The sequence below is a fragment of the Genypterus blacodes genome, unplaced genomic scaffold (genome assembly GCF_046128005.1).
Source record: "Genypterus blacodes isolate CSIRO-AG114 ecotype Tasmania unplaced genomic scaffold, CSIRO-AGI_Gbla_v1 ptg000039l_1, whole genome shotgun sequence".
NCBI lineage: Eukaryota > Metazoa > Chordata > Actinopteri > Ophidiiformes > Ophidiidae > Genypterus > Genypterus blacodes.
This window is the reverse complement of record NW_027466852.1, coordinates 2,012,930-2,028,264: the sequence shown is the minus strand read 5'-3', so window position 1 is coordinate 2,028,264 and position 15,335 is coordinate 2,012,930. Positions and strand designations below refer to the sequence as shown.

Here is a 15,335-nt window from a genome sequence, read left to right as displayed (position 1 = left end):
CAAAAGTCAGCAGAGTGTTAAAGTTCGGCGATGTCCCTTTGAAGCAGCATGGTGGTGTGGAATGCTCAATCCGGGCAGAGGAGATTTACAGGATGAATATACATCTTCATGAAATGTGCTGGCTAGCTGGCTTCAATATCTGAGCTTTAAGGTGAATCTGGGGCAATGATGGAAATCACAAAATGCAAGTTGCTAAGCGAGTTGAACACTAATTAGCATGAGATAATGTAGCATTACTGCAGGGTTTACTGTACATGTGGAAACAATGCACCTGGCAATATTGAAATTCGGACAGGGCTCCCCCTTATTCCATATTACGATGACATTTGGTTTCTGATCTGATGTGTATTGCGATTCTTGTTTTAAGTACTGCCTAAGTACTGACTTACGTAGCTTAGCTGCAGCCAAGTTAGCCCCATCAGCTCAACCTACAGTGATTACATTGGAGATGAGTTACTGCCATTACTATTGCTATTTGCATATTGTGACATGAGGCTCTCAGGTCCAAACTGCACGCTGCCATTGTTGACTAATAGCTAAATGCAGTTCATCAACAAAATCTGTTAGGGCGCAAGATGGCTAACTCCATAGCTAACTACTAGCTCAAAGCGCTCTATCAGCTAAGTCTGTCTGGGTGTAAGATATTTAGCTGCGTCACTAGATAAATGTTTAACAGACCCGTCCTCTGTCTCCCAGCCCCTAATTCAAATACTCAAACTTAATGGCCACTTTTAAAGATGAAGCCATAACTGTTGTGACAGTTCTGACGCGGTGTCAGGCGGCTTAGTTGCACTCCTTTATCATTTTACATAACTTTGTGGGCTGAATCTGACAATTTAACTGCAAGTCATTTATGAAACGTGTTTCTATCACTGTTTAGCACATTAAAATGTTCAGCAGTAAAACAGCACAGAGAGTATTCACAATTTCATTTGCATAAAATGAGACGTTTGTACTTTGTTGTCATGGGGATCAGATAGGAGCAAGTGAATTAGATGACAAAAATAAATGTGAGAGCACAGACAAAGGGAGAGGCTGCGGTAAAGGCACAACCTTGTTTGTGGAGACACAGTTGCTGACTTTCATCTCCGTCAGTGAAGGAGATTAACCCCGTAACCGACCCACCACCACCACACTAATCTGAACACCAATCAGAGCCCTCTGTCTCCCTCGCTGACACCTCTTAAGAAAATGACTTGCCCAGACGTGCTGTGCGTGGGCTCCCCTCGCTCCTCGCTCTCTACATGCTCATTTTGAAAGGTAATAAAAGTGGAGGACTAAATTGCATTACTCAAACTGGCTGCGTCTGCAGGGAGGGCATTGTTTTGACGGGCTGCAGATGTGCACCTGCAAACACGGCTGCAGCTCGCTAGCTAATCACAAACAAAGCAATAAGTGGCAATGACATCATGACAACAGGCAGGGGATGCTGGGGATTGCGGGTGGTGTTGGGAGGCTTGGAAGAATGAGAAAATACAGCGGATGCGTGAAACAAATGGATGCATGGGGTGAAAAAAGGGAAAGTTGGAAACTAGTTTCCTCAAGTCTCCCAAGAACAAGGGCTGTGAAATCTCGAAACAGCAGGAGCCGTGACCTTTTCAAGTCAAGTCGATTCCCTTTCTGTCTATATGTCTTTCATTTTCCCTCTGTGCGTTTCCTCTTTCTCTACCAGCGAGAGGAGGCGAGGGGTGTGCAAGCTTTCTGGGTTGCAACTGAATTATTCTTCAGTCGCCATCGTGTCTTCAGCTAGTCCACATAGAACCACATGGCTTAGCTCGATGTGAGATACCACCTACCATGTTTCTCTACCTGAAAACCTTAAGCGCCCATTTAATTTAGACAGGAAAAAATGAATCCTTTAATCAAATAGAACAACCCAGAGAGACTTCAAATCTCATTAATGCATAGGTTATTCAAGGGCAAAGTAATGATAATTAGATGCATATAGTCATTAAGGCACTTTTGGGTGAGGGGGACTGTTAAATGAAGCACAATGCTGCATTACAAAAGGGCTCGGATGATTCTTCTTCTTCTTTTGCAATCATTACTTGGTAAAGTTTCAATGTTTTGCTCCTGCACAAAGAGCTACAGTCATTGTCAGCAGACAAAGCAACTGAATTGGAGGGTGGAGGGACAAAAAATGTTTTTCCTCTGATTGACTGCAATTATTGATTGTAATTTATCAATGTATGTATGTATGAAATTACAGGTGTAGAAGGTGTGAAACCTACCTGGCCCTGTCAGGGGGCTATTTTCTCTGTCGATACAGGCATGGGTGGCAGACTCACAAACCAAGGGGCACTGGAAAGGAAGGACAAGGGGGAGAGAGAGATTTTTTGTAAATTCAATCTGATGACAATACATAACAGCTTCTAGGTACTATTTGGGTTTCAGTTTACATTGTGTGCATTTAGCGTCACAAATACTGTAACAATCCCATTTAATTTCAAACAACCTGCACCAACAAAGACATGTATCCAAGAATCCATCTGTATGCATAATGAAAATACTACATTCATAACAACAAATCCATGTTGAATCGCTCAGGGCACAAAAGTGTGTTACTGCACAGGTGCCTAAACTGCAATCAGTGATCCCTCAGCAGGTGTTTCCATCAGCTGTCAAAGACAAAACACCTGCTGTGGCATCATACGCCACACATCACTGATTGGGTTGTTTGTTAGTAATTTCATTTATTTCACTTTCATTTCACACTTAATCGACGTACCACATGGCAGTTACCGGCTCTGATAGTAAATATCAAATTACAATACAATGCCATAGGCTATTTGTACATAACAACAACAGGTCAACAAACCAAATGAGATGATAAGACCACAATCATAAACATTAATAGCTTCCTCTGCTTGGCGTGCTCTTTTATGTCCCAAAACCCTTTTGTTTTCATAATCACAAAGAGAATAAAATGTTTACACATTGGCTAATGAACAAACATTTTACACAGGCCTAAGGGGTCCTGGTTATCTTGGTATTGTCAGGTTGTAATGCTTCAAATAAACTTTTAACATTTGTATTGCTACACATTGACGCCAGTAAAGCGCAAATATGCAAATGAAAACACCATGGTCTCCACCAGGTCTTTGATACAACTATCAGTACCCCTGGATTCACTGGGTCTGGAACCCATCAAAGCAAAAATGACAATGAACAATCCCTGGCGCCATGTCTGTCAGCCCTGCACTGTCAGATGAACCATTTAATACCGCTGCACAGCCAAACCTGTCCCCCAAAAAGGGCTTTAATGACTATGCTAGGAACAATCCATCACCTCTCGTAGCTCAGACACCGATCCTAGACACACACTCTAGCAACACTCTTGCTCGCACACACACACACACACACACACACACACACACACTCAAAAATGGGTCTGCTGAATAGAATAGACGGTGACATCTGGAAATTTTAGTAAGTATAAAATGAAGGTCCCTGGTCATAAGAATTAATGACGATGAGACAAGGGCCCCAGCTGTGGAAGAGGTCCCATTTGAATTGAGGGCAGTGGACAGCACGTGTCAGATGAGTCTTTGATGACTAAAATATGTAAAGAGTTCAGATCAAAGGTCCTTTTCTTGTTTCTGATGACTGTTTTTGGGGGTCAATGGGTATATTCATGAGATGCAGCCACCCATGCGATGATGGAAAATGATCAAAAAGGTGCCTCCAACCCTCACACACGTACACAAACACATACACACACAGGGAGCCAGACGTGCCCACAATTAAAGCATGATGCAGAAATTCCCCACGAGTCAGTTTTCTGTCTCTAAGGTGGCTCTCCCTGCTGTTTGACATACCTTCCACTTTCTTACCCTCATCTACTTCACCAGAAAGAACACACACAAGGGAAATTGTGCTACAACAACAACACACACGGACACACACGGACACACACGGTGGACAACACATTCATCAAGGGGACATGTTCAGATTGTCAGTGACACTCTGGAGCCTAGCAGGGAACTTCCCTGCACCAGCAACAGGGGCGGGCAGAACAGAGAGTCAGTCAGCCATGTAGAACCCCTTGGTCAATTATATGACAGTGAGTCACACACACACACACACACACGCACACGCACAGGCACGCGCACACGCACACACACACAGGCAAATCAACAGCAGGACTACCGAGCTTGTTCAGCAGTGCAAGAAAATCAAATAGTTTGCCTTTACAGATCAGAAGTGCTTCATTAAAGCGCTCACCCAGCCTCCATTAGGAATCTACAGAGAATCAAGATAAATCAGGATACATACAACCTCTCTCCTGGTGTGGCGGCAGCCCATTTTTGGACGACACAGACTTCGGCTTACTGTCAAATCCTCCAGACGGACACTCTTTCTTCCTCTTCCTCTCCTTCCCTGATTATGTGAGTCACTTCAGAGGCGAGTTAAGCACTATGTATTGTATAAGATTAGAGTGCAAAGGGGGTGGGATTGCTGCCACATCCATAAAACATATGCTACTTTGTCACACAAATGAAGGTTATGAGACTAGTTACACAATCCACAACAAACACAGAATGCTCATTTGGCCTGGTCTGTCTGTTAATTTCTGTACATGCTAGAGACTTTACCATTGTATTACCAGTACTCACGGACACAACCAGACACACACAAGGGTGCACACATCCTCTTAACCCCCCATGAGGGTTAGTTTATTTAATCTCATTGGAGGACTTGAGCAGTGCCAGTCTAATCCTAGCATTAGCATTAGCACCAGGTACCTGGAGCCTGGGGAACACTTGTTTGCGTCTCTCAACAGTGTCGTTTTACCTTTTGCGTTGGTATGTCAGTGGTGATGTGGTCCACGTCAACCTCCTCCATCTCCCCCATCCTCAGATGACTCACCACCACTGTTCCTGCTGCACACACACCATCGGGTGACCTAAAGAGAGAGAGTGTGAGAGAGAGAGAGAGAGAGAGAGAGAGAGAGAAAGGAAAGAGAGGACACACCTATTAGTCTCTTCATTTCATTTGAGCTTTTGAAGGAAAACTATTCTGCTGAACCGCTCCTACACAGGTGAGAAATATACACAATACAAACATAATCATCTTATTTCTACAGGTCTACAGGTTGGTGTTACTGAGAAAAAGTGGAATCAGTATGGGTGATTTCTCTCAGAATAAATAGCAGAAACTGTGCATGCAGAACAAGCAACAGCCTGCTCCAGTACAGGCATGCTGGGGGAGGGGGACTCAGGGAACATTTAGTATAACTGTTCAAATGGCCTCCTAATAACCAAAGCCGTGTGCTCTGACAGACACCAAATAGATACTGGAGTTTTCATATCAGGGTGGCCCACCAATCACTTTCCCAATCATGGAGCCATGATTAAGTAGCTGATAGAAAATCTATAGTATTGGCAGAAAGACAGACACTCTCAAATGAAGAATAATGATCCCCGGGCATCGTACGAGCCAATCTGATCACCTTAACAGACCCATCCCTAATGTGCTCAGTTCCACTCTAGCTGGAAAATATTAGACGCCGTCGTGCCAGGCAGCAGTCCGCAGAGATGGGTGGGGCGGGGCGGGTTAGGGGATGGAGCAGGACAACACCCATCGAAGAGAAAAAGGCAAAGATGGTGATAGAAGCAGAGAGCATTCTTTCAAGGCCAATCCATCTCAGTCGCATATGAGGGAGAATGTCTAATGACACCCGAGGGAGAAGAGGAGAGGGGAGAATAGATGAAGAGGAGTGAAAGGGAGGAAAGTGAGAATACAGAAGAGGGAGACTGGGATCGCAAAGAGGGAGGTGGGAATAAAGGAGGCTCTGCAGAGGGATACTGGGAGCTCGAGTTAGTGCTTAATGTCTTCCAGCAGTCCCCAGGCAGAGAAAATAACATTGGTTGGTTTTATAAATCGAATCACTGTCCCTTGCTAGACACCTGTCCCACTATTTACTTCTCGCCTCGTCTCCTCGTTTTCCCTCATTTCTCATCATCTGTGTCTCTCGCTCCGCACCAGAGGGCCGAGGCTTCGGTAAGAGAAAGTCACCCTGACTTTGAGCAAACAGTGGCTACCGACAGTAGCACCGCACATAATCAAGGAAATGGAGATTAACATGCATCGCATTCAGCGGCCATCTTCCCAAGGCAAACCACAGGGGTTACAGTGGCTCTCTACTCTTTAGATTGCTCTGCCTCAATCCACTAATGAAACTCTCCATTTAAACAGAGGATAGAAAAGGTTTAGGATCGCTTTAGGATAACAGATTTCGTTGAGATTCAAAGCTGCCTGTTTAAAAAAATATATATTTGTAACCTACACAATTTGTCCTTCATGCCTGTTACATCATTTGCTACAAGCTCTAGAACTATATCCTGCAGCTCTTTTACAACATTTGCTGTTATTTCCTAACTGTTTTCAGTATAACATTTGCTCATTGAAACATGAAAGGTCAGAGGTAATAAGTCCCAGATCAAACATCTGCAGGGACATACCTTTTCTTGTCATCTATGGTTACCGAGATCACATAATATTGCATGGTACAGTCAAGTGCTGCGGATGAAAATAGCAGCCAGTCTCCCGCCATCTTTCATTTTCTGCCTTTCTCAACCCCCCTCATCTTCTTCTTTCCGTCTGTCTGAGCTGGCAGAGGAACAAGCCTGCAGATTGTTCTTTGCCTGCAAGCTCGTCTTTCCGTAAATCGAATTGGCCCGGGATCTCTTTTAGGACAACACTTAATCAGACAGCTTTGTTAAAGTGACAAAAATAATGTGCTTCAAGTAACAGCTGTGAATTTTGCAAATAATTAGTCAGTGTGGAAGTGCTTTACATTTTTCAGAGAGCAGTTTCTTTTTGAATCCTGCATCATGGAGTTTGCAGTCACATTCAATACAACCCTGGCATCCTTTTTGCACCATGTTGGTCTGAAATGCTTTTCATGTATACATTCAGTATATTGTTGAAACAGTAATTGACAAGTCCATATAGCATCTCTATATTACGGACCTTACATTGTGTTTCAAGCATTTTATAAAAACATTTTCAGAACATTTGGTTATGGGCATTACATGGTTTATGGCAAATCTGTTGCACAAATAAGAAAACTTCCTAATATCCTCGCTGTCCAAAACACAGCTGGACAAATTAAGTGGCCCTCAGTACCCTGTGACAATTTGGCTCAGTGTCTTAACTAATGTCATCAACAACAACAGTCCTAACAACCAAATGTATTTAACAAAAGGAAGCAGACACAGTTGCGGAGCAATTGTGCTTTCTTTTGGTTTGGTAAAATGAAGCATTTGTGTGGGATTACACTGTGGCCTGACAGACTGTGCAGCAATATGGTGGGCGCTACATAGGTAATTAGGAGGACTAAGGATTTGCATTTAAAGGTCTTATTGGAAATACAACATTGTAGAGGTCATTGTAGCTCTGGAGAGAATGGGCTGAGATGACCCAAGATCAGGATTACAGGATCTAAGATCTGGAACTAGGATCAACAGAGTCCCTGTTGGACCTACTGCAAATTACATGCAATGATGCCAGGGATGATGCCAAGAAACAATTCTGGGAGGCTGAAGACTGTGAAATGGAACAAGACAAAGAATTAGCTAGGGAGGCCAGCAAAGACGGTCTTTCAGCCGTTTGGGAATCAAAAGTCGGGAGGGAAGGGTTTACAACATGAGAGCAAAGAAGCAACGATTGCACCAAATTTTCAAAGGTCTAAAATTAACAGCCTGTAGGTACGGAAAGTTCATAAAAAATACTTCAAAGCCGCTATACCTGTGTGGCCAACGGGCGCTTTCCTCTGTGGGAGGCCTCACAGAGGAAAACACCTGACAGACATAGAAATGGAGCAAAAACACCATTGGCTTTTCCTCTCACAAGGGGCCACAGTTTCATAGGAAACTAAAAATACACAGCCGGGCCTGGAAGAAGTGTTCTGTTTTCTGATATGGATTTTCGGCTACGGAGAATGTGCAAATGGTTTTAAGGTCCTTCAGGACACATTTACGCTGATGACTGCATGAGGACGAAGAGTGGGCGAACAAAAACGGACAACGAGAAGGCTGTGATTCTTGACCTAAATAAAGGCGGAAGGTTGGGCTAAATATAGTGTTGGATGGTGCTCAGCGAGGACAGATGTTAAGACACGAGACTGTACAAATGGGGAAAGTCAGTGGAAGCGTCTGAATGAGATTCTCATGTGACTCAGCAGTGATTGAACATTTTTCATGGAGGGGTCTGACCCAGTCAATATCTCAACACCACAGGCTCTATTGATACATCCCTCCAGAATCAGGCAAGGACTAGAAGAACTGTTCACACACTTTCTATCTGTATTTTAGCCTTTGTTGTATAATTCAGGCTAAACACAAAGCTGCAACAGCAGCGTGGTAAAAATCCTTTCTTGATATTGAACTGGAGTTGCTTTGAAGCCTTACTACAGTAGCTCATTTTCCCCAATTAATTATTCATCATTTAGTGGAGGAAGTGGCTGCCGATAATATCAGAGCACTTGAAAGGTCATGTGTTAAATACTCTCAAGTGAACATGTGGTTTGTCTGATGATATTTTAACCATATCTTGTTAGATGTGGGAGTCTAATGTTCATCTTGAAAGCAGAACAAGGAAATACATCATTTATGACTATACGTATGCATCAGTTTCACCTCTATAACAGAAATATAAGTTCATCCAGTGTAAAATCACAAATCTACATCGATAATCTACGTATATGTTATGCAGAAACGGAGGCATGTTGCGTTGTGGCACACACTTAGAAAAGATTTGTGTGTCTTAACACATTTGTTCCAGTGCACACATAAACTGCTGTGTTTCTCCATGACGAAAACTGTCTTCTGGGTACATTGATTTTTATCTTAGTGCTGAAGAAATGTTAGGAAGAGATTCAGATAAGCTGTTTGATGCAGCGAGGAAAATATGTCCAGAAATGTGACAGGAGGGAGTAAAATGAGTTACAGATACTATAAATCATGTTGGATGAAGTATGATGTAAGATGATTGGATAGATATAGAAAAAGATTAAGGAAATCCCTCTCTTATGTTTGTTCCTATCTTTACATGATCTAGGGTCATCTATTTCTCTTGGATATTTGTGACTTCCCTTTATCTGGAAAGCGCACATAGACAAAATACTCTACAGTATGTTTCCGAGAGTTTACGTGACAAATGTAATGTTCCACCATGTGAAGCATATTGTGTACTGTACGTTTTAATAGTATGCCGCCATAGCTATGAGCGATAGCTATAGAAAGTCGTCTGAAACTGTATTTATGTCACATTATGGTTCATCTATTCTGCTAAAATGTGAACTTATTGCCTGTATAACGCTATTTTATATCATAACACATCATATTGGTTTAAATGTGTTGATTAATCATCGCTTAAAGAGGGACTCCACCAAGTATTCAATTTACTGGTTATGTGTAGCACAATTCAGGAAGTGAAAACAACTGCAGAAAGGGAAAGTGAGCATTATGATGTCATCAGGGTTATGTCCTGTTTGGACTTGCTTCTCAGTCAAATACAGTATATGGCTGTCACAAAACCTGGAGAAAAGAGGTCATAAGAAATGCCTCTAATTGACTATCATTGTTATAATTATACCACAAACACACAACCAACAGCCATCATTAGAAATGAGGTGTGGTTTCAGGTCAGAGCAGAAACTGAAACTTCTGTTCAGTGTTACCACGGGCCCACAAAGAAAAACCACACACACACACACACACACACACACACACACACACACACACACACACACACACACACACACAGATACACACACACACACACACACACACACACAGATACACACACACACACACGCGCGCAGGACATCGATTGCTGTCACACAATGGCAAATGAGTCAACGCAGAAACCTAGCATGCAGTATTTAGCAGAAATAGTTAAAATAACATTGACTTTTTTTCTGATCATTTATTGATTAATCATTTACTGTACAAAAATGTCAAAAGTGCTTATTTAGTCTGACTATCAATCTCAAACCCCAAAGCACAATAATAAAAAAAAACTTGAAAACAGAAATAATTGGTGGTTTTACTAATTCACAACACAATTATTGAATATTTGATACCATCTGTCAAACAGGTTATTGAAATCTATTACTCCTTTTATCAAGGCAATAATGAATTATTTTTAATTTCAATCATATTAAAAGACATACAGGTTAATTCCATATGTAATGGGCGCAGAAAGTGCAGTTTTGTACGGTTCAAATCACAGGAGTAAAATACTGGGATCACATACAAGCGTACACACTCACCTCACACAGGCTTTCTCATTATTATTGCAACACCTTGAAGAGCAACACTGCAATGCTTGGCTTCCTCACCACCCGTGTCCTGACTGAACCGCACAGCGAGGATCAAAGACATGACATGGCGCATGCATTCTAATCCACGGCTGTGTGCACAAAGTCACGACTGGCATACATTCAGCATAGAGTCAGTGGAAAGCTAAGTGCAGATCAATGACAAGTGAATAAGTGGGGGGAAATTACGTCTGAACGAGAGAGGGAAGGTGAGAGCGTATGGCCGGACGATGACCTCCATCATGGCTCACTCAATGAATACTGCATTATCAACATTTATATAGCAGAGGTCAACGCTCAGCTCAACCTGTCCCGCGCAGCACACTTCAGTCTTTGGCTGAGTATTGAACACAGCATCACTAACGACGCATTTTGAAACAGAAACACGTCCCAAGAATAATGATCGCATATGGATGAGTTAAACAAATGACGCACATCAAACTTCCATTCTGCTCGGCTCAAGGCAATAAATCGGTGATTTCAAATGCAGCGTTAAAACACAACCATCAGAGCAAAATTGGCACTGGTTCATGTTGGTGGACTCTGAGAGCTTTTCCTCACCACGTGCCAAAACAGACGTTCATCTCCGTCTAACAGATGTTTTTTGTGCTGCAATTATTCTGGAAAAAGAAGCCAAACTTAAGTATATATATAACAATTAATTCTGACAAGCAGGAACTTACGAGACAAAGGAGCGCAGATTTAAGGTTTTCCCCGTATGAATTGTTGTTGTTTCGCTGTGTAGTAAATTTTGCCCCAATGATAAAATGTTCGGTGAAGCTTAACAGGCACTGTTGCTTGGGTGTAAAACAGAGAGGAAACATGCAGGCATTTGTCTCCAACTCTGTGCCTGATTTACCGCTACCTGTCATGCAAAGGTTGGAGTGGTCGTATATCCCTGCAGAAACTGGATCACGCTTGTGAAACACATCAGGTGGAAGAAACAGGAAAGTGCTTCTTTTTCCTTTCCTTTACAGCAATTAAATTACACAAGAGTAAGCTAAATGCAGTGTCCTTTCATTCTTTCCTGCTTCCTTCTTCTTAGTCTTCTTGAAAATGTCATTAGTTACTTAATTATATTCAAAATTAGGTAGGATACAATAAGAATAGACATACAACATGGCAAGTTTTATTGACTGCAAATTGTTAAAGTGCGTCCTGCTTAGGCTAAAGCAGCCTAAAGCCTAGAGCACATGGCATTTCATTGTGCAGAGGTATTTTTTTTATGAAGTGCTTATGAAATGATAATGGTGCATTAGTGACACGAATTCACAAGCAATAAAAGTAAGTCAGTGATCCACATTAATGAAAAGGAAAACATACGGCTGGCAGGAGATTGAATTGTGTTGAACTTCAAAGGTGAAGCTTAAGAGAAAAAGAAAGTCATTATTGTGCTATATATAGAACTATATAGTGTACTTATATTAGATCTGCAACAGGGTACATGTTAACAATGTTAAAGGAAATCTCACATCTGCTGGACCTTTGCTACAGAACTACAGAAAGCTGAGTACTGTGGTCTAACCGACTAAAGACAAAGAGATTGAGCCAACGCAAACGCAGATTTGTTCGTATTGTTTACGAGCCCTTTCAAATTTCACACAACCTTACAAACTTATTCCATTGGGAGTATTTTTGAACAAATCCCAGCAATGTCGTGGATCCATTCTTCAGGATGAGATCACATTTGTTAGTACGTATGGTTGATGAATGAGTTAGTTCTATACGTTCTAATAACATTTCTGCAAAGATAATAAAGCTGACAACATTATCTCAGTGTCTGAATCCATTCATTCACTACGGTTTCTAATTTATGTTTTAGTTTGCAGTGACGGGTGAAGAGATGAGTATTGACTTTCATCCTTTCTTTTTGCATCACCAAAACTATTATTATATTATTTTATTGCTATTTCAGATCGGGACCAGGACTTTTTGGCTTGGTAAATACACAACACAACAAGTCATCTAAGCAATACTAAGAACATGGCCACAAGACCTTGATAGCTAAAGTCTCAACGGTAAGGCATCAAAGCCCTTGACATTTACATGATAGCAGGACAGCTGAGACTATACACAGCGGTGTTAAGAAAATGAGAAAGAAGATGGACAGAGATACGTAGACAGAGAGCAAGAGGGCAATCCCTCGCTCGATGTGCTGTGTGATTGTTCCTCGCTACATCATTACTAAACTGTTACCTGAAAAGCTGCAATAGGATCGTGTCAGAGTGATCTATGTAAAGGTCCTAGGAGACCTAATAGGAGCAAGCCGTAAGGAATAGTAGGTTTCATTAAGGACCTCAGGGGAGGAAGCTCTAACAAGCCTTTATCTGTGTCCCCATACAGCTATCATTAGGGGACTGAAGGGGATGCTGCATACAAACTACTGGATGTGTGTGTGTGTGTGTATGTAAGAGAAAGAGGGAGTTTCTGTAAACTGCAGGGAAGCAGATGAAGTGTGAGAGGTGCTGTAGCTTGTGGTGATTGTATTGGCTTGTTGACATATAGGTAGGCAGTAAATGATAGGTGCTCCATGCTCCATTGACTCTCCCCGGCGAGGGAATTGAATGGGGCTACAGTGGGAACGCTGTGGCTCTGCAGAGACTTTTAGGTGTTAAGACAGAGTGCATACACCTGCACACACACACATACCTTCACCAGTGGCCATAGCATCTCACCCACACACGCACACACGCACACACGCACACACGCACACAGTTAAGACCGATGGGCACGGGTGAGCGAGTGTCTTGGGAGAGGCAGGTAGGGATGTAGGTTAACGCAGTCAGCGAGGCCCGTAATCCATAGGGACCTCCTGGGGACGGGGGAATAGAGAGAAGAAAAAGCGATGGAGAGACTGGGAGTAAAGGAGTAGAGACGAAAACTGATGAGTAGTAGTCACAGCAGAGACTCGTCGTGGCATTTACCTCAATAATCTATAACCCTCAGCTCTGCTGCACCTTTGTAATGGTCATACATAATCATCAACACATTAACGTCTCTTCACTTGCTCCCTACTCCATTATGTGTGTTTGTTCTGCATATAACCTTGTCAGTTGTTTTTTTTTTTCTATTTGAGGAGAGAAAGAAGTCAAATTCAAGATGAAGTTGTAGCGTTCAAGGTAACATAACGATGAAATCAATGACTAAACCAAGAGCGAGTTGATCACTATCCCAAGAAAATGCTTAAAAACAGCTTCTCAGTTGATTTCTGTAAACTTCAATGTTATTTAGAAAGAGACTTAGAGTTCAGCAGCTCAGTGAATACAAGCATCTCTAAAATACTGATGTGAGGAAAAAGCGTCTGTTGCATAAAAAATAATTCACTGACCTGCAGGTGCAGTTTAGGATTAAATGTGACACACACCACGCCATATTAATGAGACGGGTGACAGTGTGGCGTAAAAGGAGTCATGGATAGTGAAAGGGGGTAACGTGACAAAAATCCCTTCCAAGAATTCTTTCAATTTACAAATAATCTTAATGTGAAGGCTGCAGCACTCATGCTCAAGTGCTATAAACACCACTGTCACGGCGACAAACAAATATGACAAGGACGGAGCTGAAATAAATTACAAGTTGTCTTTACCTTTCTGCAAAAAGGACCCTCCTCCTAATCCTCAGAAGCAGGCGGATTCATTGGAGCCTAAACATCTCATAACAACCAGGCGGCTCACAGAATAAGTCTGCCCGAGGGAGTCAAAGTCACTTATAAGCAGATGATAAGAAAGGTCAGCCATAACTTTGCTATCACAACTAGCCTTTCAAATCAGCTTCCAGCAGGCAGCACACTCCTCCCTCCTCCTTCCTAGAGTGGAAAGGATTTAAGAGCGACGTTGATACAGGTCATTGGTATCGACAAAGCAGATAGTTAGCATTCTGCATGGGCTCTCTCCCAAGGTGTAAAAAGTCACAGGGATTTGGGTTCAGCACCGACCTGTATCTCTCTGTTTTTCTTTTTGTTTTAAAAGTATCAGCTTTGACTAACATGAAGCAATGCAGGGATGTAAAATGCAATTCTGTGCTTCTTCCTTCCCTGGACTTCAACTTTAGACAGGAAATGTTGTTTTAGTGCTCAGCAGTTGTTGCCCTCTCTTCCTCTCTGTTTTCCTCAGTCTGAACTTCCATTGGTGTCATTCAATAGAGGATTTGCCAACACATGTGCAAGCTGCTTTAACGCGTACGGAATGCGTGTGTATGTGCGGGGTGCATGTCCAAGCTCGCCTTTGTCAGAAGAAATAAAGCTGTGACCTGCTGCAATTCGTGCTTTTCCCTTTCCTGTGTGGCCTTATTAGAAATGCATGCAGTACTTCCGCCCATAACATAACACAATACACAACACATAATATAACTGGTTAATATTCAAAGTCAACATGAGTTCCTTGTAATGCTAATAGGGGACGTACGTCACTGTGGACATACAGCCTGGATTGACGACCAACACGCACAAGTCCCTTTGCTGGGTTTGCTTTGCAAGGAGCTTGTGACTCTATGAGGTTAGTGGAAATGCACATTAACATAAATACAGATTCTGCTTCAATAATAGGAAGCTTTTCTTACAGGTCACATGAAAATCGAAATTAAAAATATTTAGAGAGTGACATTGCCACAGAACTTAAAAGGAGTCGTGTCCTACATAGAAAAGGCTACTTCGATATTGTATGAAAAAGGAATCTTCCAACAAGTCACACATGAGCCTCCATTTATGAAGGTGACTTCCACAGGTATTTCATACATGCTCGCTTCTAAAGGATATAATGAAAATACTGCACTCAGTGCCTTCTGGCGAACACGGCTGTTAACCAATTTAAACATTTTACAGAGAAAGTGTGTGAGCACTGATGTTTCTGGTTTGAGTGCTTTATGCTGGTGTGACATGCACATTATGCAAATGAAAAGCTCAAAGACTTTTCTGAAGTGGCACATCACATATATGCACAATTTGTGACATCATAAATCTGCGGAAGCCAATTAAGTTCAAGGTCATTAGTCAATGCAGAATCATTTTTCC

The 15,335-nt window shown here is 42.1% G+C and overlaps 1 protein-coding gene across 8 annotated transcripts in view; it reads right to left on the bottom strand.

Moving 5' to 3' along the window:
* inpp4b (inositol polyphosphate-4-phosphatase type II B) overlaps nt 1–15,335 on the bottom strand; it is a 104,401-nt gene that overhangs the window by 40,526 nt on the left and 48,540 nt on the right. For all 8 annotated transcript variants that reach the window (XM_076147813.1, XM_076147805.1, XM_076147806.1 and 5 more), the window contains 2 exons: nt 4,795–4,906; nt 2,232–2,301 (listed from right to left, as the gene is read on the bottom strand). In XM_076147813.1, coding sequence (XP_076003928.1) covers nt 2,232–2,301; nt 4,795–4,906 — 182 coding nt within the window. The remainder of the gene's footprint in view (nt 1–2,231; nt 2,302–4,794; nt 4,907–15,335) is intronic.